Raw genomic sequence first — 24,913 nt, 5'->3', positions numbered from 1 at the left:
ACTTTACTGCCTCTGCTTTTTCAGCCTCATGGGTACTTCACGTTGATGACAGGAATTTCCACCTTTGCTACTATCTGTCCTACCGGCTCCCTTTAATCCATTTCTCTAGTCATGTGACTGAAAAACCACTCTAGAATAGTTTCATTGCTTCTGTTTGTGGTGTGATGACTCTGCCTGCCTTGACCACCCCCCCCACACACAGTCCCCCCTTATGCATGGAGGAAACGTTCCAAGACCCCTAGCAGACCCCTGAAAACATAGATAGTCCTAAATTCTACATATACTATGTTCTCTCCTATACATGCATACCTATGATAAAGTTTAATTCATAAATTAGGCACAGTAAGAGAAAACAGTAACTATAACTAATAAAGCAGGTACTGTAATAAAAGTAATGAATGTGGTCTCTGTTAAAATATCTCATTGTACTATACTCACCTATTTTCAGACCACAGTTGACCATGGCTAACTGAAAGTGCAGAAAGTGAAACCTAGAGCAGGGGTGGACGACTGCAGGCTTTGAAGTTACCTTCGAAATGCAGTGACATTTGGAACTGCTGGGGCACCACGTCAACCATGTTGGATTATCTATTATTCATAACATAGATTAAGCAGCTCCATAAGGCAAAAATCTCAAATCTTAACGAATAGTCATTGCTCTAAATTAAATGCCATCAGATTAAAAGCACATACTGATAATACTTCGAATACACTTGAATAAACACAAGACAGATTTTTAAAATTTGCTTTAATCTTTTAGTGCTCAGCAGACTCCTCTGGGCTCCTCTAAAAAGGAAACCCTTCAATCAACCTCAGTGGTTCATAAATCCACAAATGCCTCAAAAAAAAAAATCGACACTGAGGAATGCAATATATCTTCAACTCCTTATATGCATTCGCATTAAAAATCTCTTAATTTAGCCTAGAACAGTAAACCCTCTATCATTTCTGTATAAACTTTCCATTCACAAATTTAAATAGTCAATCTTGTGAGACTGAGTTTGGCAAGCTTTATTTAGGCGCAAAGGAATATTTGATCCAGGCTCTAAAATGTCCTAAAGTCCTTGGTCAGACGCCTCAGACATAGCATGGTATGCCGTTCTTTCCAAATAAAGTCACTTTTTAAATGTTAGCATAACACCTGTCCTGAATTTTCAAGTAGAATGCATGAATCATCTGAGAAAGAACTGGCAAGAATGACAGTAAACACTCCTGTTTTAGAATGCTCTTTATTCGGCAGTTACTGGACAAACGTAAGGTACGCTCACAAGTTTCTGAAGTCAGGTACAAAACACTGTCACTCAGATGCTCTTCTCCTTTGTACTTGTTGCTACAATCTGGTCGCTGTGTATCTCAACAGCCACAGCTCCCAAGTCTTACGAACATACAGACAACATTTCAGGGGCCACCATGGAGAATCCATTTCCAGATAAGGAGTGAGCTTCTACAGACTAAGCCACTAAGACATCAAAACTCATGGTGAACAAAGACAGGAAGGTGACCAATGAGCTCAAAAACTCGTGACTCTTAAGTTTCCAAACATTTTTTGATCCTTCACGTTTGAGAGAAATGGAATGTGTTCAGAACTCATATTTCTATATTTACCACTGTCTATACACCACAAAACAATACCTAATTTTTAAATAGTTTTTAATGTAGTTACAGTTTTGATCTCAGGCCACAGCACAAGATTGCATGCATTACTTTACACAAATGTCAAATACTGAACGACTGGAACACAGACACCTCAGGATTGTCTAATTACACGATTTCTCTTTTTGGTGGTGGGATAAGGAAGGAGAATGATGGTAACTGTTTCCACACACAGCCTGTTGTGTGCTCAGCACTGCACTGGGTGTAGATACCCAAGCACTTGTTGACTGACTCACAAAGAAGGACAAATGCTGCTAATAAGAGTAGTAGAGTATTTGAAGAGTAAGTTCCAAATGTAGGGCTGGTATGATGAGTACATAGACTCAACTTTGGGGGTAAAAAGTCTTGGTTGATACTGATAAAGTGTTCTGTAATTGATTTTCAAAAATCAGACTATACCTTTAAAAGATGAAAAATAAACATTTAAAAAAATCAAAGGGGGGACATAAAATAATGAAAAAATGAAAGCATATGGCATTTCATGGAGATGAGACTTGAATCTTTTGGTCTAAATCAGCCAATATTTTATGATTAACTAAATTATTAAAATATAGTTTGCTTATGCCCATTTTTAAAATGCATAATCTTTGAGGAAAAATGTTGGCATATTTTCAGGAATATAGAATCTTATAAAAATTTTTAAAAGGTTGATATCATCTGTCCTGTGGAAGTACTAGAACAGGTTTTTCAAACACAAAAGGGGAACCTGGTGCACTTGAATATGTTAAGAATTCTTATAACTCAAATACTGTTTGAGGTACTCACAACAGTTTCCAAGAGAAGCCACCACGTCAAAGAGCCCCTCCGGAGCAGCCCCAGCAATGTCAGAATGTGGTCACATATCACTCTATCAGCCATTACTTGGCTACCTTTGAAGTGTTTACACAGAGAGGGGAAATGACATAGTATCAATTGTGTTAAAGAATTCCAGTTATTAACTTTGTGGTACATAATGCAGGAGGGTCTTCCAATGTTTGCTTTTTATACCAAAGGTAGTATATTGTTATTCTTCCAATTCAACACGCCAGCGATTTACTCTTTAGTGAAGTGTGACTACCTAGAGCAGCAGGAAGATGGTTCCCAATTTTCACCGGGCTGGCCTCTTCCAGAAGGTGCAGGCTACTCTTCTGTCAGGTGATCCCGGTCCCGGCAGGCTGGGCAAGTGCTCTGCCCTTTAAGCCACTGCTTAAAACACTGAAAAGGAGGAAACAAAATCAGTAGCTGCTTCAGGACCATGAGGAACCTGTGCCTCGAAGTCTCTTGGGCCTGGAGCTGTCCAGTGCCTGCTCTTAGCCTGTTCTTATAGCCCACTGCTCTACCTGGTCTTGCCCCTTATTCTAGAATGTCCCAGAAGCCTGCATGCTGTGTTCCCTCTTGCTACTGGCCAACCTGCTGCCCACATGGCTGGAGGGGTGTGGGAGGTTGGAGAGCCCAGGACGCGGATGCGGACCGTGCAAGGACTCTGCAAGCCATCTTGATTCCTTCTAGTGAATATGCTGTATTCATCCCTTTCTAAAGGATTAACTAATCAACATGGCAGAGATCTGATCTGTTCTAACCCAGCAGCAGGGGTGTAGGGACAAACGCTCATAGTACCCAGAATGCCAAGATAGTTAACACACAAATCTTGGAAGGGTATGAGCTGGACTCTCCCAGGGTCAGGCAGAAGGGACCCAGCTAGGTTTAGTTTTTCTTCTCCCAGATGTTAAACTGACTTCATACACTAAACTATCCACTCGGTCATGTGTGTATGAAATCACCTTGCACAGAACTAATACTGCTTTAAATCTCTGCACCAAAGAGTTGCTGGAGTTCTTTTCTACCCATGGCATGATGGAAAGGACATCTGACAGGGCCCAGAAACTGTCCCCCTTGCCATAGTCTTTGGACAGGGAGACAGTGAACACTGACATTGGGAGGTTTACAAAGAAAATGGCTCAAAAACACAGGAAATATAGATGCCTAGGGAAAAAAATTTTTTTTATTTTGAAAATACTTTATGGTCACAGAGCACAATATAAGGAAGACTAAAGAGAATTCTTACCCCTTTGTGATACTTGTGCCCACATTTTAGCACACGCACATTTTTTGATTTGAACACCTCATGGCATAATTCACAGGAACCTGCGCCCAATGCCTGTGGAGGTAAATGTAACTGAGTAAGAAAGACTAGCTAATTTTTTTTTAAGGACACGAACTCTTTCTACAAGTGGACTTCATTTTTTAGCACAAAGGGTGGCAAATGATTCCCAGTTACAGCTAAGCAGGATGAGGAAACAACTTATTTTTTAATACCATTTCTTAAGAAAAATATAAAAATACCAAAAAATACTTTTGAAGTTCTAATTTTCTCAGAGAAAAAACTGTTTTATATGGTTAACAAATTCCCAGCTGAAATAACTACAAATGTCTATTTATCCTATACTTTACGTAAAGTATGGTACTAGCTTAATATTACAAATTAATCATTCGTCTAATTATCTAACAGTTGGGGGAGAGTAAATTCCAACACATCCACACAATGGGCTATTGTGTGGCCGAGTGGGATCAGGAGGGCAGTCCATAATCCCTGACAGAGCTGGCCATGACAGACTGCTGAATAAAAGCAGGTTACGAGGCAGCATGTACCATATAATTCAGTTTTTTAAATATAAAGAGACTGTGTATATACATAGATGCCTAGAAGAGAGTCTGGAAAGATACACAAAATGGTACCAGTGGTTACCCCTGGTTAAGGGAGACAATTTTTTTCTCTACTGTTTTCTAAAGTTTCTATGAACATGGATTACTTGTACAAATCAAAACAAAACAAACTGATGGCTCATCTGGCAAACATCCACGGGGTGAGGGACCGTGTGGGGCGCTGGACGCAGAGCTGAACGGAAGGTTTCCAGCCTCCAGCGCTCACAGTCTGGTGCGCACAGACCCAGGGCCCCGCACTGCATCGCTAAGCTCTGCGCTAATTGGCCTCTGAACCCTGAGCACCCACCTAGAAGGCAGGAAATGAGTCTTGTTTATCTGTGTCCTTAGCAGCCAGTAAGGAACCCAGTCCCGAACCCATGCTCCAGAAACATCTATGAGTGAGCCAATGAAAGCAGGCAGCACTGGCCCTGGGAGCGAGTTCAGGGAGTGGCGCTAGGGGCGGTGCCCAGTGGCTACAAAAACCTGGAGCTGCTGTCCAGGGATTTGCTGCATTTCCCAACGTGTGACATGGCCCAGGCAGAGAAGGCAAACACCACAGAGTGAGGGTTCAAGGTTCTATTGCCCGTGACTTGAGGGTCAGGGAAGAAAGAGAGGTGTCAGCCCTGTGGAAGGACAGGTTAAGGCCTCTCTACTGCCCTCTGCAAAGCTCAGAGCTAGGTTTAGCTTGACAAATCTAGAGGTAACTTGACTGTTTCCTGTTTCCTACAAAAGATGGGCACAGTGTATTTCTAAGTAAAAAAAAAAAAGACAACCACAATAAAAAGAAAACAAAAATTCATGCCCCTAAAGAACATAAAAAGTATGACTAAAGTATTCAGTTTTGACTAAATTCACACATACATGCATACAAAAAGAGTACACGAAAATATGTATGTATCAATGTGATAATACTTGTTAGAGGGTGGGTTTTGGATTTATTAAAAATGTCCTTTTTATTTGTATTATGAGCCATGTATTACTTTTTTTTTTTGAGACAGAGTCTCGCTCTGTTGCCCGGGCTAGAGTGAGTGCCGTGGCGTCAGCCTAGCTCACAGCAACCTCAAACTCCTGGGCTCAAGCGATCCTCCTGCCTCAGCCTCCCGAGTAGCTGGGACTACAGGCATGCGCCACCATGCCCGGCTCATCATGTATTACTTTTGTACTTTAAAAATGTAATACTTTTTTAATTTTTAACAAAGTACCTATGATCAAATGGAGTCCCAGTTTAAATACATATTTTTCTTTCTTATACAATTTGGTAAAGTTTAAGTCAGCTTTTACATCTTAATTATCATAAACACCAACCATGAAGCAGAAAGAGCTCGCTCTCCTCCAGGCATCACGGGCTATCCCAGGATGGGGGTGGCCAACAAGACATACACACACGCACACGCGTGCACACGTGGATGGGGATGCCCTGGGAATTCTGCCTGGTTGGATGATCACAGAGCATACGACCCATCGGGGAAAGCCCTGGGACAGGGGGCCCTCCAGCCAGGTCTTGCAAGGATGCCCTACATGCTCGGAGGCTCTCACTGGGGTGACAGTAGGGACGAGACCCTCTGGGAGCCAAGTGTATGTGGTGTGGAAAGTGAAAATGTACAGGAGGAATAAAAACCGAAGTTCGCAAAAAGACTCAGTGCCAGCTCAAGTAAGCAAACCAGCACTCTGTGCGATCTGGTATTGCTGGCTCCCTGCTGAGAACATTACGGGGTCCACAGCTCTCCTCGTGTTGGCATCAGCTACACTCTGACACCACGGCTGGACAGAAGCGAAATCGTGCTCTACACCAGAATCCCATCCAGGGCCCCCATCCCTGAGCCACACGGGTGACAGGGCCTCCTTGAACCTCATGTGTGGTCCCTACTGCACCGTCTCCAGCATCGGCTGGCTGTGTGGTGAGGATGAGGGAACGACGCTGCACAAACAAGTCAAGGGCCTGCTCTGAGCTACAGCCGCGCCTTCACACACACGCGCGCCAATGCTGGCAAGCGGCACGAGCATTCTGTGCCGTGGTTTCCTTATTATAAAATAAAGGCAATTATGATGCCTATCCACTCAGATCATAGATACTATAGTGTTTTATGCAAAGTTCTATGTAAATGTAACATTCTTACTGTCTAAGAGAAAAAAAACCCAACCTAAATTAATATATGCAATTCCCGGCAAGTCCACCCCATCCCAGCATCCCTCTCAGGCATTTGAGGGAACAGGCAAAGGGCAGCCACCAGCCTTTCTTGAGGAGAGCTGCCCCTGTCACTGTGGCAGCACGTAATCCAGGCCAAGCGGATGTTAGCAGGGCTCCCCGGTGTTACTAAGTGATGGGACCAAGTCCGTGTGATTCCAAAGCCCATGGATGGTTACACAGAAGAAAATTATTTAAAAACTGTTTTCCCCAACTATTCAAAATACCACACTGGATATAGAAAGTTAACGTATTTGACCAGCTGCAGCGAAACAAGGGCAGGGGAGAGAAGGTTCCCCCGGTGTGGTCAGAGCTCCTGTCACTGGTGTGCAGGGCTCCACACTGGGCCCCAAGGCATTCATCAGAGCAGAGACTTGACCTCAGCCATTCAATGACTGTTCTATTTGGACCATTCAAGTACACTGAAATTTGGTTTCTAATTTTAGGATCAAATAAATTAGGTTTAGAAATGAAAAGAATGGAGCTAAATCAGGGCTTCAAAATTTTCTTTCCTTCTTGTTCTTCATTAAAAAACAAAACTAACTATACAGTTATACACACAGCACTCACAGGGACACCTTCTGTTTTCTGCCCCTTGGTTTTGGGCGATGGTCCGACAATCACCGAGGGTGCGCCCTGGGAGGACCTGGTCACAGAGGCAGCAGCGCTGGGCTCAGATGTCCTCTTGTCCTTGCCTGGATTTGGCTACAGAGATAACAGGGGTGGGATGGGGCAAGGCACAAGAGGAAAGCAAAGTTCAGTTACCTAAAAGCTTGACCATCTTCTGTCATTAGTAAATTGTTTTCCACATTTTAAAGCATTTTTTTACAATTCTCATATTTTATAAATAAATAAGGATGAAATAGAACATTTTATTGTATCTGGATAAAATACCTTTTTCTTTTTCTGTTCATCTAGAATGTGTTCTGTCACTCTTTGGACAATTTCATCAATACTCAATCCTGAGAGTAAGTTCTTGTTTTTGTTTCGCACTTTTTTAATAAAACCAGCAAGCTCGGTGCTGAAAGGCAAAGTGAGTGATAAATGACAACAAAGTCAAGTTTTCCACTGCTAAGAAATACTATGTGCCAATATTAACCCAAAGAACCAAAAACAAACAGAAAAAATTAATTTGTAGACCCCAGGATAACAATAGTAACTGTATATAAAAAGCAGAACCATTTTAAGGCAGAATTACTCTTTCCAAAGTAGTTAAGAAATTTCAATATTACTTCTAAATATTTATTTCAATAGAATTTCAAAGTAATTATATATCTGGTAGATCCATTTGGGATATCAATCTCTATTTAGAAAACTGACTTTGTAGCCTAGATGTTATCATAGCTTTATGCAAAATCACTGAACAATCGGGTACAACATTGGTTCCAACTTGAAATCAATAAATTCTTTCTATCCAAGAAGAAACTAGTTTTGTAGACTTCCTCCCTTGAAAAGTCTAATCAACAAGGTCCAAAGCCTGAGTGTTTCACAGGTGCCATCAGACGGGCAATATAGTCAATAGGAACTTGTGATTTGTACCACTATTACTCAAAATATTTTAACTTTCAGAAAATTAGGATGCATTTTTACTTGATTGTTTAATCTCTGCCAAATTTAATCAGGATTGCAAACAATCTTATTTGTAGGGTACTTCTGATGATTACAACTTGAGTATTTTTACAACTGGCATGGAGATTACTATTGAGAGAACTTATGTTTCTCAAACTTACGCAGGGCAAAATATGCCCATGTGCAGACAAAACATATTTATTTTCAAATGGGCAGGGCTGTACCAATATAAAACATTAAGTCTGGCCCATTATATTTTAACCACAACTTTGTTTCCAAATTTCAATGTCAAAGCCTGTAACTGACATTGTCTCAGAAACAGAAGTAACAGGGCAGGCACAGAGGGTCATTCCTGAGTGCAGAGGCCTCTGTTCTGCGCTGCACCCAGACACACTGCCCCCACCTAGTCTTCCCTCTCAGCCGAGACAAGGGCACCGGAACCCCCTGCACCAGCCTGAAGAGCAGAGGCGGAGGCAGAGAAGTGCTGCAGAAGAGCTCAAAACGCTCCCAGCCCTGCTGCAGCCCTGCCCACACGCACAAGGCCCATCAGTCCCTGCACAACCTCGTCACTATGGAACTCCATCTGGTCTCAACCTCACGCCGCTGACAACTCGGAGGTCTCGCCTCACAAGGTGTGAGTTGCTGCTGCCGCCTTTGCCGTGTGTGATACCTCCCCCGCGCCCCGCCCAAATGACACAAAACTATCATTTTGCAGTTCATTCACTGATTCTGTAACAACTAGTTTTGGAGAGTGTTTGTTATTGATTTCATCAAAATCTTAGCAAACTGTCATGGGCTCTGGAGTGATTACTCAGAGGCCAACATTTTCCATCTAGATATGCACATTAAAAATTTTATTTGGAAACACCTCTGTATTTACAAAAAGCAAGAATGTACCACCTATCTTTCTGAGCAAAACAATCAGGCAACGCTTCCCTGTTAGCTCCTCACTGGCCGTGACTTTACCTGATCAGGAAACTTCAGTTCAATATAGTATTAAACGGAGTCAGACGTTTTATGGTCGTACCTGTTGTAGCATGGGAACACCACTGACAGGTGCTCAATAATACTATTGAACGGCTTTTTTGGAGACTGGCTTGTACGAGCAGCACGTCCTGGAGGAGCAGGCAGTGTCTGATCAGCCACAGGGCTTTGTTTTGATGGAGCCGCCTGGCCAGCTCGCTTTGGCTCTGAGGGCTGAGTGATTTCAGGCCCTGGCGACGGCACAGGAGGAGCCTCCACGGGGCAGTCGTCGGCAGAGAAGAGACCTGGACCCTTATGAGCCATTGTCTGGTCTCCAGCCGTGTCACTTGGGGAAGCCCCAGGCCCTTGATCATCATGGCCTGAAGATTCGGGAAGTAACTCAGGACGAATCTGCAAGGAACACACCACAGTAGGAGGGTCATTTAGGGCTTGCCTTGAAATGAGAGAAGCACCCACGACAGAGACTGATGAGCAAGCACAAGCATCATGAAGCCCAGATGCTCCAGCACATGGGAAACTTGAAAATGTTAAGTATTTCTGTTTGAAAAGAATTACTGATGACTTGTCAGTTGTTAGAATAAGAGCAGGACTCTGACTTCTGAGTAACCTGCTATAATTCATTAGTTTCTCTGTAAATTAGAAGAACTACCCTAAGTGAGACCACTTTACCAGCCTACCTGCCCTCTTTCAGCCTCTACCTAATCACACTTCCCCTTCCCAGCTAAACTTTGTGGATGACTGATCATAAATCGCTGTCCCAACACTCTGCAAAGCTGTCTCCTTCCCACTGAGCCGCAGGGACACCTGCTAGTCCCCTTCTCTTGTTCAGACAGTGCCCTTCCCAGCTCCACACTGCTCTGGGTCCCTCTGTCCAGCCTGCAGTGCGGAGGCTCCTCCTCACGCTGCTGCCCACCCCCGCCTTCTGTGTTCTCTCCGGGCCCTTTCACACTCTCTGGGGCCTCAGTGAAGATGTGTTTATGACTGATTAACACTCATTTTTTACAAGTTTCTATTTTCCTGAGATCCAAACCTGCAAATCCTCCTGGGTGATTCCAAGGCAACTCAAACTCCGTGTGTTCAAAACCAGCCTCAGGCAGTCTCCTCACACCTGCACCTCCCCGAGGGCCCACCTCACTGACAGGCCCAGGACTCGCCCTCAACTCCCCAAAAGTGCCCCAGTCTCGTGAGCAGCAGCGTTCCTCCAATAGCACCTCCTGAATGCCTCGCATCTGTTCTCTGCCCTCCGTTCCCCCCACCACGCCCTCACCCAGGACAGGCTGATGGCAGTAAGCTGATGAGCGGCCCCTGGAAATTACTCAAGGCCCCTCGTCCACTCCCCACACTGCTGCCCAGCAAGCTCACCCTCAAAAAGCACAGGGGCTTCCCTTTATCCATGGCGATACGCTCCAAGATCCCCAGTGGATGCCTGAGACCTCACTGAACCCTATATATACACTATGCACAAATGTCTTTCTCCTCCTTCACAATTCCACAGAAGATTCATTCTCAGCAACCTCAGCATATGATCTTTGTTCTTTCCTTAGTGACAGCTTCCACCTTTTCACTCACAGGAAGCACATCATGGCTTCTCTTTGGCATATCTGAACCACCAGCATCACTATCTTGCACTTTGGGGCCCTTATGAAGCAAAATAAGGGTGACTCACGGGGGGAGGGGCTGGGGGAAGCGTCCGCAGTGTAGATCTGCTGGACAAAGAGAGGATTCACATCCTGGATGGAATAGTGCAAGATTTCATCACACTGTTCAGAACAGCATGCAGTTTAAAATTATCAATTGTGTGTTTCTGAAATTTTCCATTTGATATTTTTGAACTCCGGTTGATTTCAGATAACTGAAACCGTGGAAAGTGAAACTGCAAATAAGCTGAGGGGGGTGGGGAATTCTGGATATGACTACTGGACAAATCTGAGGTTGTTCCCTTACTTAAGACCTACACTGGCTTCCTGACAACCCAAGGTAAAGCCCAACACTGCTTTAACACAGCTCAAGGCTCCCTTGGTTCTGGCCCCTGGTACTTCTACAGCCCCGTGGGTCACACTGAACTTCTATAGCCATGAACAGAGTACGTTCTATCATTCTAGCCTCCATATACTTTGTCTATTCCATCTGGAACCTTCTGACCCAAGTATCACAACACCCTCCCCTCCTCACATACACACCTTCTCACTCCAGATCTCTGTCTCACTGGGACTTCCCACTGGGACTCTTCCACCCAGGCCTACACCTCTCGGTTAGGTCAGCGCCCTGATTCCCACAGTGCTAGCACTCTGCTGAGGAAAACCTCAGGGCACTCTGCGTGTAATTATGGGTTTAAAGTCTATCTTTTCCCAAGCCCATGTGCACTTTGAGGGCACAGCCCACATCTAATCTTGATCACCACTAAATACTGATGAATGAATGAGGGAGAAATGAGATGCAAAGCAAACTATTTTTAAGGACACTTATTACTCAAGCTCCTAGCACACTGAGAGTTCCCAGGATTCTGGATATGAAAATCCTTCTGAGTATTTATAAAATTACCTAAGCTAGAATTACAGATTAATAATAAAATATTCTACGGAGATGCAAAGTTCTCTCTATATATCTGCTATAAGAACTTGGAAAAACTGTGAAGGAGAAATGACCTTTAATTCTAAATAAAAGTATTTCCTACTCAGTTCAATAGAAAGAAAAAATATTCAACAGACTATCTTACTCAATTCAAGGTGGTCACACTTTTTCACATCTAATTTTATTTTATTTTATTGTTTGCAGACGACTTGACAATACGTCTGAATGTTTAGTATGCACGGCACTGGAAGAAAGAGATGCTCAAGATCAGGCTGACGGAGGAGCTGCCCTCTAAGCTGGAGAGGGCCGAGAGGGCAGCCCCCGACCGGGCGTTCGCGGGAGGCAGGAGGCGGAGGGTGACGATGGAGCTCCAGGCTGCGGAACAGCCCAGGCAAAGGTCTGGCAATAGCAAGAGGTGCACATCCTGTGCTGGGGCAACGGTCTCCTCAGTCTTTGGGAACCAGAAGATTTCACCGTCCTGCCAAAACATTCTGACACCTATTTTTGATCAACTCTTCAACAGAGTTCTTTAAATTCTTATAGTGTAATCTCCTTTGGGCCTACTTCATTTCAATTTAGTATTTACTAAGCATCTGCTCTGTGTCCAAATCTAAGAAACATGTACCCCGGAATACAATAAAGTGACACAGATTTAGCCATGTTGTAAAGCCCATAAAATACAACTAATTATTTCCTTTACTGAGCTGCATATTTTAAAATAAAAAAACAAGGTTTGGCAATTACTGTTATTCAAAAGATTCAGCAAATACCTCAAACTAGCAGTAAAATATGATATGCCAGACCAACAAAGCCCTGTATGTCTCAGTTATGGCAGTTTTTATTCTGTATTTGATGAGGAAACACCTTAATTTTTAGGTTCTGGTTTTATGCCCCAAAGTATCTAGAAATAAGAGTATAATCAGAAGTGGTAACAAAGAGGGCCTGCTTGAATCACGGGCACTGCTACTCCTGGATTATTCGCTCAAAGGCAGGAAAACACACACACACACACCCAGCACCCGGAAAAGAAAGGAGACAAGCTCTGGTAATGAAAGTGATGGAAATACACCGCAAGGGAGTACTCGCTTCAGTGCTATTCTCATGCATGGATGTAGGAAGAGCAAACTCCTATTGATATGAGAATGTTATAAAGCTTAAAAGGCTAACCTGCAGCACCAATAATGAAAACATTAAGGCAATAATTAATCCATCCCATCCCCACTCCCAGAAAACAACAACAAATAACCAGTTTGGCCAGTTAAGAAATTGTGGTTAAAAAAAGGATGTGATAGACTTACTGTGTTACAGGCAGGAAATGAAAGCTCAGAAATCTGTACTTCAGGAAGTTCACAGAGCCGAGAACCACTTTTAATTGCCTCTATTTGTTCTTCAAACTGAGACTGTGGGTAGAAGGTAAAGTGTGGGAAAAACACAATTGCCAATTAATACTTTGTTTCTTACTGTGCATTACAAATGGTCAACAATTTTCCAAGAAACTTAAATGTCTTGTAAGGAAAGAAGTTTAAAATAAGACCTCATTAATCAGAATCCTCTACAGCCTCATCAAACGTAACTTCTCTAATCTTATCAATTAAGGGGAGAGTTTAAGATAATTAAGAAAATATCATTACTTCCATGAAAAATTTGTTATAATTTCACAACAAATATATTATTGCCCCATTACAAAAAAAATGGTTTCAATAAGACAGTAGCCTCCTGGGAAATATAACCATCATAAAGATTTTGACAGAATTATAAAAAATGTTTTTTATAACTTACTTTTGCTTTCTCAATTTCTTTTGTAACATTAGAAAGAAACAATTCCCATGAATGTATATCAGACTCCATGTCGGGATATGCTTCAGAATCACTGAAAAAGTATAAGAATAGGAACCTGCTAATATATCTATTATAGAAATTTTAAAAATTAAAATCTTAAAGAAAAACCAGAACATTCTTTTTACACCTTTTCTATTTTGCTACAGTTTAGTGGAACAAGCAGAGTTAGCATGGCATCTCCAGAAAGAATCTACCTATACCATAAGGCTTATTGGAAGAGAGTTGATACAATTAGATAAAATGAGTCTCAGCTATTTTTGTTTCCCAGATGAGCGATGCAGCCCATGGTGAGTGCTTAATACAGGCATGTAAACACCACTTGTCTCAGCCTCAGCTGCGCTATTCCTGTAATATGAATCAGCATATTAGTTCACCTTCAGAAAAGTTTTCTCATGAAAATAAATTAAATCTTGAAAATGAAGAAATAAGGAACTCTACACTAAAACTCTTTTTCCATGATCCAATGCAATCTTTGGTTCAATTCTGAGGGTTTAAAATTTGAATCAAAAAGCAAGCACAGGAAGGATGAAAAACTTGTATATGAAACATGATAAAAGGACCAGATGAGAAGTAATCCCATATGTGAAAACCTGCACAGGGAAGTGCTAAATGCTAGGGTGAAGACCCTCTAGGATTCCCAGGTTAATTTTATTTTAACAAACAAAAGCAAAACAAACAAAAACAGATAAAGACTATATGGAGAGCTGAAAAAATTTAACATGTGGATATACTTTGTAGTGATATTCCCATACTCTTATCACAAAAACTGTTAAATAATAACTATTATGGAAAGCAATTTGGCAAAAAATTTTAAAAGCCCTGAAAATGTGATCTTCCCTCCAGAAATGTGTTGCAGTGCAGCCTGTTACCAAAAAATTTGCAAAAAACTCAACTATCCCACCACAGTGGTGTTTGATAAATCATATGTTTACATGCTGGAATACTATTCAATCTTTCAAAATTAGGTGGGAGAAATGTAATTATCAATATGAAAATAAGTTTCCTACACACTATTGAGTGAAAAAAGATGTAAATTTTCAGTTTTCAAATACTTAATGAATTTATTCCAAAATATTAACTAGTTATATCTCCACTTATCATTTTTGTATATATGTTTTTACTTTTCTACAACGAACGTGTACTTTTAAAAATAAAATGGTCCTGTCTAATATAAAAAATATTTTTCTGCAAGGGCTCTAGCTTTGTTTCCTAAATGACTCGCTGGGATGAGCACTTATGAGGCCACATTACCTCATCAGCCCCAGGTTCTTCAGATAGGCTTCTGCTTGTGACTCCATGAGCTGTAACTTAAACACTTCGCTCTCCTTCCAGTTTTCAAGCACAGATATCTGCCAGTAGATGAAAGGAGGTTTAAGTATTTTATAAATGAGAACCTGAAACCATTTTAAGGGTTCAAATTTAAACATTCCAAACCACATTCCAATTTCTCCTTAAATGAAGTATGATGACAGAATCACCAGAACTTCAGTATGCTGTAATTTAACCCAGGTGAACAAAAATTCAAACTGAGATTTGAAAAGAGAACAACAAAATGACACTATAATTATATACATTACCCAATCCTTTTTGCAGGTATGAAACTGTGCACATGGCTTTCTGCTTAAGCCACATACAAGCACAGAGCCAGGTTAACTGCAGGTATACACCAATGTGTGTTATCTACGGTCCTGCCTGGGGTGAATAGAGGGACAGGGGCCAGGAGAATAACCCTTGAGGCTACAGCCTTTGCAATCAGAAAGCCTCAGAGAAGTTATTCTCACTCAGGGGGGCATCCAAAGCCTCTGGAGCATGCTTTTAAAATTTTAGTTTCTCTGGCTTCCCACAAGCCAACTGGCCATTTTTTTTAAAGAATCACTCCAGGAAATATAGAATGGCCTAATAATCCAAGCAATCCATTAAATACACGTGATCCTTGTGATGATGCCCCTTAATCCAGGGGTCCATAACCCTGACAGGGCCCGTGAGGCAAACCTGCTTACCAAATGGTGGAAAAGGGAACTAAACAAGCTCAGGAATACAGATGAAGGAGTAGGAGTATTCATAGAAGCAGCTGTATAGTCAATTCTTAATTGAAAAGCCTAATGTTTGCAGATCTCATAAACTAAGCCTTTTCTTATTTTCCCAGTATAATCATAGACACATATACCAATAAATATCATTTGTTGCTCAGTTAGGAAAAAAAAAGACAACCATGTTTAAGAAACTAAATAAAATATAGCCAGATGTCATTGTTTTGATTTTTGTCTCAATAGTTTCTCAAATATTATACTGACATTGGTATATATTCTTCTAGGGAGAGAGAGGAATACATTTTTAGTAAGTAAATTATTTTTAAGTTCCTTTCCAAGGACTGGCAGATACGTTTACTGTTGGCTACTTCATGGTACATCACTTGATTAAATATGATGAAGCTATTCAAAGTGTACAGTATGAGAAATGATTGAATTACAATGTTAAATAAGGAAAGCAGGTTACAAAATTTGGTATACCCTGTGAGTACATCTATGTAACAACATAAGCATCAGGGTAAAAAATTACAGAGCTATAGGCAGAGAAAAAGAGTGGTTTTATTTAGGGAGGCAGTATTATGGGTGATGGGATATCCCTGACCCTCCACACTTTTCAGTAACGTTTGTTACGCCCTCATATATAATTAAACACAAAAACAAATGACAAATGCCACTGCCATCAGTCACCAAGTGTCATGGACTCACCTCTGCATCCACAGCTCTTTGATGACTCTCTTCATAATGCTCCTTCCCTTTCTTTATACACTCTTCTATTTTCATTTTCTCATTTGTAAATGTATCACTGCAAATATTAAAGGAAAAAAAAACTTCTTGGAAAAAAATTTAACCAATGAGATTACAAAGGCTTCAGGCAAGGTTAGCTTTGAAATTATGCCACAAAAATACTTGCACAACATCTTCTAGAGTAATTTCTTGCCTCCTATTTTACTGCACAATACACAGATTCACGTGTGCTCTCTGTGCTTTACAAATGATCACAAGAAGATATGAAGCTGACAGTGAGAATTTGATGGGAACGCTGAGGAACAAGTGAGGGTGCTGTGGCCAGTTCACCGTCTTCATGAGGGTAGGTGGAGGACAACTTGGCTGGATTCATACTAATAAACTTTATAAAACATCTCTCCAGCCTTGGAACCAGAAATTCTATTTTGACACATTTCACAAGGAAATAATACAAAGGGAAAAAGTGATCTACACAAAACTGTTTATGGCCATACTTTTGTAACAGCTAAAAAGTGGAAACAAAAGTAAACGTTCAAAGAGAAGGCCACTGACTTGGATGGAAATGGAAGTGTGCATGTGAAACAATATTCAATTAGGAAAACAGAATACAACTGCTTACTACTGAATATACTGGTTACCAGTGTGCGAAAACACATTATTTCCATTAGTACATGTTATCAATAGAAGGAAACTTCTTGTAGGTTCATAATAAAAATTCTCTAATGAACCTACAATCATAGAACAATAAGAACAACAAACTACCAGTCTATAGTTGAGAATAATATTTCAAATAACACAAGAAAAGTTTTTAAAACATATTTTTACTCTCAAGGTAATTAAAGAAAAAAGGAGTAATCAACAACAATAAATTCAGGATATTTTATATTGACAATGGGAAATACATGCAAAAACCTTGTAAAATAAAAACACTTAAAGATATTCCAAGAATACATTTATTTAAATATTAATTATTTAAATATTAATTATAATATAATTAATAATATAATTAATAATATAATATAATAATAATTATAATATAATTAATAATATAATTAATAATTAATAATAATTAATTATTTAAATATTAATTATTAAATATTAATTTTAAAAATGCAATAGAAATGACAGAAATAAAGAAAATAGAAACATAATTATTTAAAAGAAACAGACAATATGTTTAAAAGTCTAGTGTGCTTGTGGCTTCTTATATTAAAAATATAAGAAGATATAAAAGAAAATTTAATTTGCCTGATTTCAAGAGACTGATCCAGATGTAATTCATATTCCTTATCCTGTCCATCGTTTTGCTGGGTAAACCTATAAAAGCATAATCACCAAAGTTTAATTAATTTTCAAAGTTGTTTTTTTTAACACAATCTCACACAGTAAATTCTACCCACATCTATATAAATATTTCTTGAATTTTTTGTTTTTATATTTTGTTTCATTTCTAGTGTCTTCTAAACAGGCAAAGAATTTGAGGTCATTTTCCTTCTGGGAAATTTTCCTTTTACATATGGAGGACAGATCACCTTTTTCTTCACTCTTAAGTCATAGGCTTACAGGTAGAGCACCCCATCTCAGGCCAAGAAGTGCACCTCAGGATGGTTTCAACAGGAGACAGACAGAGAGCACAGGTATTGTGGCATTACCGTCAGCGTCATTAGTGGTTCTCATTCAAATGGAAAATACATGAATTCTCAATCAAAATGAGAATAGTTTTCTACTCTTTAAAATAGAACTTAAAGTCAACTTAAAATACATGCATGCACACACACACATACTGACAGCCTTTCAAAACAAAGCACGTGAATCTGATTCTTCAGCAATGCCCTGCACAAGGCAAGTTCTGCCTCTTCTTTCATGCTATCCTGAGACACCTTTTCTGTCATCTTTATTTACTAAAATCCCCAAGTTTCCAATAAAAGGAAGTTTAACTATCATTTCATCTCTTTTGTAAAACACTTCCTCCCTCCTTCAAATACTCGATACTGGGCCGGCAATCTCATGGAGTCCCTGCCTTCTTTCATCATCACCTCTGGTTTATATCATTGCACCAATCCTGTCCTAGTCATTTCTTAATAAATACTAAAGTGTGATCAAAAGCATAGAAACATCAGAAAAATCATTCCTCATATCCTTTGTGCTTCTCTAAGAAAGAGATCACAAAAGTTTTAAGATTTTACTTAAAAATCTACATACAAAAATTTAGCTTTAAAGCATTTATTTGGAACGTGCAAAAAGCAAAAAGGTTAGAGAAGCGTATAGCTTATCTTTAAATTGTGACAGAAAAGGCAAAGAAATATATTAATAAAATGAAAAAAATCAACAATAAGCTTATTCCTCAGCAGAAAGTTACCTTTTATACTAGTATAGAAAAAATTTTTCTTATTAACAGCCTCTAGTTGTCTAGTTTGATAGTATATCTGAACTGAACATAAAAAATACATATTAAATATTTCTGTATTTTTAATAACTTAAAATGATTAAGCCTGGACATGCTCAAATATTAAGAGCTTTACAGATATTATTTCCATAAATGTGCTCCACATCAAAATGACATGAAACAGGGAGTGAAAATTTTATAGCTGTGTTTTCTATTTCCTCCTTCGTCTAAGGATTGCCTAAAACTGCCCAAATGTAATGCTATGAAGACTTATAATGAAAGTCATCTGATCATATGTCATAGACCATGGAAAAATATACAAATGCCCTTGAAAGGTGAGTATGTAGCATGGCCCCCAGTGAACCATGTCTCCCTCCCATTATTCATGCCCTTGAATCTAGACTGAGCTTGCGACTTGTTTTAAGCAACAATTTGTGGCAGAAATGATGCTGTGATAGTTCTGGGTCTAAACCTTCAGGAGGCCTGGCAGCTTCCACTTTTGCACCCTTGGGAGTTCTTGGCCATCACATAAGAAGTTAGGCTACCACGCTAGAGACTGCATAGAAAGACCACATGGATAAGAGTCACAGGGAGAGGCTACATGGAGAAAGTGAGGCAGAGCCATCCCAGTATCCCATCTGAGCCCAGCCCCAGCTACCCCCAGCTAACTTCAGCCACATAAGAGACTATTGGCAAGACCAGCAGAAGAGTGGCCCAGCTGAACTCAGCCCATGCTGCAGGATCATGAGCAAATAAAATGGCTGTTAACTGAAGCTGCTGAGTTTTGGCTGTTTTGTTACACAGCAGTAGTTAACACTTAAGTTGAGGAAATACATGACATATCACTGTGAAAAAACAGAGGGAGGTCAGGGATGGAGCCTAAAACATACTTGGCCCACCTGACAATTATGCCCAGGATCTGTATGTATTACCAGATCCTTCACACTGCAAGACCAAATTTCAATAATTTAAAGATTCAGGATAAAACTAATTATAAATAAAATAATCATCACAGAATCTTATGGAAAGAACCTTAGATCTACACCAGCCCCTCATTTTACCAATAAGAGAGAGGGTCAAAGGTAACATTCATAGTAAGGGATGATGTTCTGACTGGAAGGAAATCAGCTGTTGGTGGATTCTCAGACCCATGCTACTCTGACTTTTACATAATTTATCTGAAAGCATGCTAAGTTTAGAAAAAGCTTTAGGTGAGACAATTGATCTTTTAAACATGAGATAAAAACACTGAAAATAGTACCCACAAATTTTTATTTTACTTGATACAGGTTGAAATTAAATATCAAAAATGTGAAAATAACCAAAAGAGACAATATTCAAAAAAACAATTCAAATTATTGCCTTTCAATTGTTACTTACATTTCACTGCCATTTGAAACCTTTTTCATTTTCTTCTTCAGTGCTTTCAGTCTTTCTTGGATTTCTTTTTTCTCCTGTTGCCACTTTTTAATTTCTATTTCCAAATCTTGGAGGAACCAATCTAATTCTGTCTTTGAGATCTAAAAACATGTTAGAAAGTACTTAAATCAATGGCAAGATTTACTTTTTTAAAAAAAGAGCCTGAAAGACTAGAATTGTGACACTGTCATAGCTTAAACAATGACTCAAGTTCAGTGGAACAGACACTCCAGAGCTGGTGACCTGTGGCAGGCTATGCCCCACGGCCACACGCTGGGGATATGAAGTCACATCACACAGCCACATCCTACCCACAGGGTGCACCTGATTACAGTAAGGTACTGCACTTCAATGAGCCCAGGAGTACACACACTTCACTCTTCAGCCTAAATGATCCTCTAATTTAGAGGTAGTACACGTGTCTTAGCTGGCAAGTCTAATAGTTTTTGTTTGCTTTTATAAACATAAATGTGATCCTCTGGTCATTAAAGGCATTTGGACATTGTATATAACCTGAACTTATGTACCCCCATGATGCGCTGAAATTAAAAAAATAAATAAATAAATAAATAAAGGCATTTGGGATGCAAAACCTGCCAGAACTTCAGGCAGTGTGACAAAGAGAAACGAAAACCTCTTCCAAGGCCAATGCTAGCTACCTTTCCCCTGGAGGGTCAGGAACACCACCACTTGACACCCAGCCATCTGTAAGCCTCTTATGTATGTAGCTGCTGCTTTTTGAAACTTCTCAATCCACAAATTCTCTAAAAGTTTTCTCATTTCTGAAATATCCGTTCAATGGAAGCAAGGGGCCTGGGTGGGGCACATGCTTATAAATACCAGTCATTTATAAGTAAAATATTCTCCATGTTAATTTTCTAATAATTTAAATGTAAATTAGAGAATCAAAGCAATATTTAAAATAAATAACTAAAAGAAACATGTTAAATATTTCCCAGTTTGAAATTCTACTATTGCCAATGACTGCTTAATGAAATCCTAACTTCGTATTTGCTTTAGGGAGACCTTTAATTTTTCACTTCCTATCATGTTCTGTGGCGCCAGCCTGAACTTCCTGCTTAGGCTTAGAATATGCCTAGGTCACTGAGGACAAGGGCTCGGCTATGGAAACACACGGACTTCTCCCTCATAAAGGACCCTAAAGTCAACCTTCATGGACTTTGTCGGAAATAATGGCCCTCAAGTCAAAAGCTCTATCATCACTTTAGAGGCCACTGCTCCCTCTTTAGCCGTAGACACCCAAGGTTTTCCGTGTTTCTGGGAGGCAGATTTGCTAACCAGTCAAGGTCCTTTAAGACTTCTAAGTCTTACAGCAAGGATAAAGTCGTAATGCTGACGGCTGTGAAATGTGCAGGCCAACTATTCCTAGGCTCAGTGTCATTCCCTTTAGCCTGGGACCAATCTGCTCACATTTTCCTTGCTGCAACCTTGCTGATTCTGAATTTGTAAAGTCCTACTGTGAACGGGGTGGCCACCATCCTCACTCTACCTACAAAATCCTTTATTCTACCTCGTTCCATTAAACTAGCAAAACCAATATCAATTCGCATGCCTTGCTGCTGGCAGCCAAGCCAACCTTGATTCTCGCCTATCCCATGGTTCTGTTCTGAGCCAATGATTTCACTTTAGATCTAGCCCTTTGGCTGGGAGATTAACTGCAACCAAAAGATTATGCTGGGGCATAAGAACCTACTTGGCAACAAGTACCTGAAGGAGTTCAGGTATCAAAAAGCACAAAGTATTACAAACACATGTGCACATATACACACATACAAGTCAGTCAGTGAAAATGCTACACTGAGTTCATCTGCTGTTTGTACTAACCACCCTTTAATGATACAGCTGCCTCACAATGCTAACCAGGTCAGCTACCATAAGCTTGTCTCTGACTTCATGGAAAAGAATAATCTCCTGAATCCTTTTCTTTCACACATTAGAAGAAAAGAAAAAAACAGGTTATACACAACTGTATCCTCTATAAGCACAGTTTATTGATATAACTGTAAATCCTTTCTGATAATCTTTTTCTCAATGAAATCAGCATTATGACAGTAAGTAACTGATGCAGCCAAATTGCTAGTGAAGTGCTGGGAAATGTTTTTAACAGTCACTGAACTGGTTGTGGAAGTGACCTTCTCTGAAGAGAACAAATACAAGGGATCTGGAGTCTGATGCTCACAACCTGTTCTGCCACTTAGTACTGGTGTGACCTGGAGCAAGTTGCATTAACTGCTCCTACTTCCATTTCCTCACCAGTAAAACAGAGATAACACTAGAGGGCTAGACAATAGCACTAATATAACACTGGGACTATTTTGAGATTAAATACATGTAAAAATTAACAATTGAGTATGACACAATATGAGCTCCATAAATGTTAGACTGAAAAAAGGCTGGACCTGGCAAGGACCCATGACTGAACAGGAGAATCTCCACCTCTGCAAAGACATAGGCTGAGAAAGCTTATGCAGGAAGGGCCAAGATTCTGTTCTAATATAGAAACAGCACAAAGGTCCAAAATTCTACCTGTAAATTATTCTGGCCCAAATAATTTGACAGTGTTTTAAGAGCCAATGTCAACTAAATACCTCTCTTAGCTATAAGAAAGTCTCACTAAAGCATCTTAATAACATATGTCCTGAGCAGATGGAGATGACTGAATAATGAATATGAGCTTTCTTTTTGGGGATGATGAAAGCTTTCTGGAATCAGGCGGTAGTAATGGTTACACAATAATGTAAACATACAAAAAAACCCACTAAATTGTATACTTTATAATGGTTAAAACAGCAAATTTTATGTTATGTGAATTTTATCTCTAACAGAAAAGAACCTATATCCTTAAGCAATACCACAACCAGTGCCAGTCACAGGTTAGGGTACATTAAAAACAACTTCAGAATAGCTATTTTTCTCTAGCAAAGAATAGATAAAGGGCCGATTTATCTATCGAGACATTCCTAGCTCATGATAATAAAACCCCATTAGCTGTATGTAATAGCTAGCTCAGATTTTTTTTTTTTTTTGATGGTTAATGTATTCTAAGCACTCTTAAAGTGCTTTGTAAAACACTGACTTTCTCAGCGGGGGCATGAGCAGTGCTTGGGGTGGGACAATTCCTCTGTGAGTACTGTTACTGTCTCCGGCCATCCCCATCCTTTCCAGCCCCCAGTGAGGCTTCACAAAGCTATGCAGCAGAGATTACATCATTATTGAGACTGGGGGTCAGAGAGGCTGAAGGAATCGTCGAAAGTCACAAAGCCATTGCGTGGGGGCCGGGGTGAGGCACGGGTAGTCTGACGCCAGTGCCTGAGCGCTGAGACCTGATTAATTGCCAATTCTTCTGTTCTCTGTAACCGGGTGAGGACATGCATCTTCTAATTGCATCCAAATGTGGTATCAAAAAGCTGTGAAGTAAAAGGTAAAAACTCATAACCTCAGTGATTTACAGTTGAGGGCCAAGGGAAAAAGAGCACTAAAAGCCACAAACTTCTTTTTATGTTTATGAAAAAATTTCTCCACAAGCTATGAGTACAATCATGATTAATGAAGTAATGACCGTGGCTAAGTCTCATTGTGCTCTTGTGTGGACGCCAAGCTAAGGGACTCAGCCTGGCAATTTATCCTGGTAGGAAACAGGCGCACATTTTACATGGGAAGTCTAATCACCTAGCAGGCCTATAAGGTGGGGGGGCTAAATAACAGCCCTTTTAAGACTGACCACTCTTGGGCAGGGCCACACCACAGCAGAGGCTTAATCTGTTAAGAAGCCCAAGAGCCAGAGCCCCTCAGCCAGAGATGCGGCTTTCTCACGGCCCTCCCCTCTGGGGGCTTTACTTCCTAGATGCTTCTTGACTAACTGTACAATGAAAGGAGCCTTGGTGAACGTACCAATGCAGCACCCAGTCAGACCAGCAATTATAAAGCTGGGCAAGCCTCTGCCAGACATAAACCTCACTCATTGAATGCCAAGCGACTATGTCCCCAGTCTGCCCTCATCACTCAGACAGGCAGCCATAGGCATTCCCATATGGAGTTATTAAAAGTGAATTTTCCCGAGGTAATACAAAGTTTATAAAAATATTTTATTTTGTTAAACCTCCTAAGTAGCTTATTCAAACTTGTGTTCCATGTGTCTCTCTGCTATTAAAATGTAGGGTTTTACTTTTGTTCTTTATTTTCCTTCTCCGAACCAGGCAACTGAGCAAAAGTCTCAGTTCCATCTAATTTTTCTTATCCTTCAAATCTCCCCAGGTTCATGCTGAGTATGAACAGGTCCTGGGGAATGTTGTGACAGTTACCTTTACAAACTGCCCCTTTTCTTCTGGGTAAATCTCAGTAAATGACTTTCCTGATTAAGGTCCCATTAAGCTAATTTTCTTCTATTTTAATATGTTACCCCAGCTACCGAACCAGACTTCTGGAACAAATTCTTCCTTTCTTAAATGGATTAATATCCCTTCGTTACCTCTCTGAACAGAAGATGGTAGCTTTTAAAACTAAACGCACCATGATTTCCTCACATCTACTATAATTCCATTCTCCCACTAATTCAATCTGGCCTTGCCCCATACGTGAGCCTGATGATCCACCTTAGCTAACAGAATTCAAGGTCAGCAGAGTCAGACAAGACACTCTGGGTGACTTCACAATTCTGATATGGCGAAGGCTGCACGTTGTATTCTTATACTTCCTTAGGAGTAAGACGAAGATGATGGCAATAACAGCAGTCGTAGTAACACTGACAGTCCTTACCAGTACCAGGCAGTTTTAAATACTTCACAAGTATTAATCTAATCCCCTGAAATGGGAGCTATTGTTACCCAAATT

At 40.2% G+C, this 24,913-nt stretch overlaps 1 protein-coding gene across 1 annotated transcript in view; it reads right to left on the bottom strand.

Annotated features, from left to right (window-relative positions):
* Window positions 1–1,213: 1,213 nt before the first annotated feature.
* The window catches only part of TTC3 (tetratricopeptide repeat domain 3), a 108,127-nt gene continuing 84,427 nt past the window's right edge, over window positions 1,214–24,913 (bottom strand). The window contains exons 36-46 of the mRNA XM_045540657.1: window positions 20,024–20,163; window positions 17,506–17,574; window positions 16,219–16,315; window positions 14,735–14,832; window positions 13,424–13,514; window positions 12,943–13,044; window positions 9,117–9,463; window positions 7,415–7,541; window positions 7,091–7,225; window positions 3,698–3,790; window positions 1,214–2,847 (exon numbers count right to left, since the gene is read on the bottom strand). Coding sequence (XP_045396613.1) covers window positions 2,773–2,847; window positions 3,698–3,790; window positions 7,091–7,225; window positions 7,415–7,541; window positions 9,117–9,463; window positions 12,943–13,044; window positions 13,424–13,514; window positions 14,735–14,832; window positions 16,219–16,315; window positions 17,506–17,574; window positions 20,024–20,163 — 1,374 coding nt within the window. The 3' untranslated portion in view covers window positions 1,214–2,772. The remainder of the gene's footprint in view (window positions 2,848–3,697; window positions 3,791–7,090; window positions 7,226–7,414; window positions 7,542–9,116; window positions 9,464–12,942; window positions 13,045–13,423; window positions 13,515–14,734; window positions 14,833–16,218; window positions 16,316–17,505; window positions 17,575–20,023; window positions 20,164–24,913) is intronic.

This window comes from Lemur catta, chromosome 1 (assembly GCF_020740605.2).
Source record: "Lemur catta isolate mLemCat1 chromosome 1, mLemCat1.pri, whole genome shotgun sequence".
NCBI classification, from domain to species: Eukaryota; Metazoa; Chordata; class Mammalia; order Primates; family Lemuridae; genus Lemur; species Lemur catta.
This window is presented reverse-complemented; position numbering and strand designations above follow the sequence as displayed.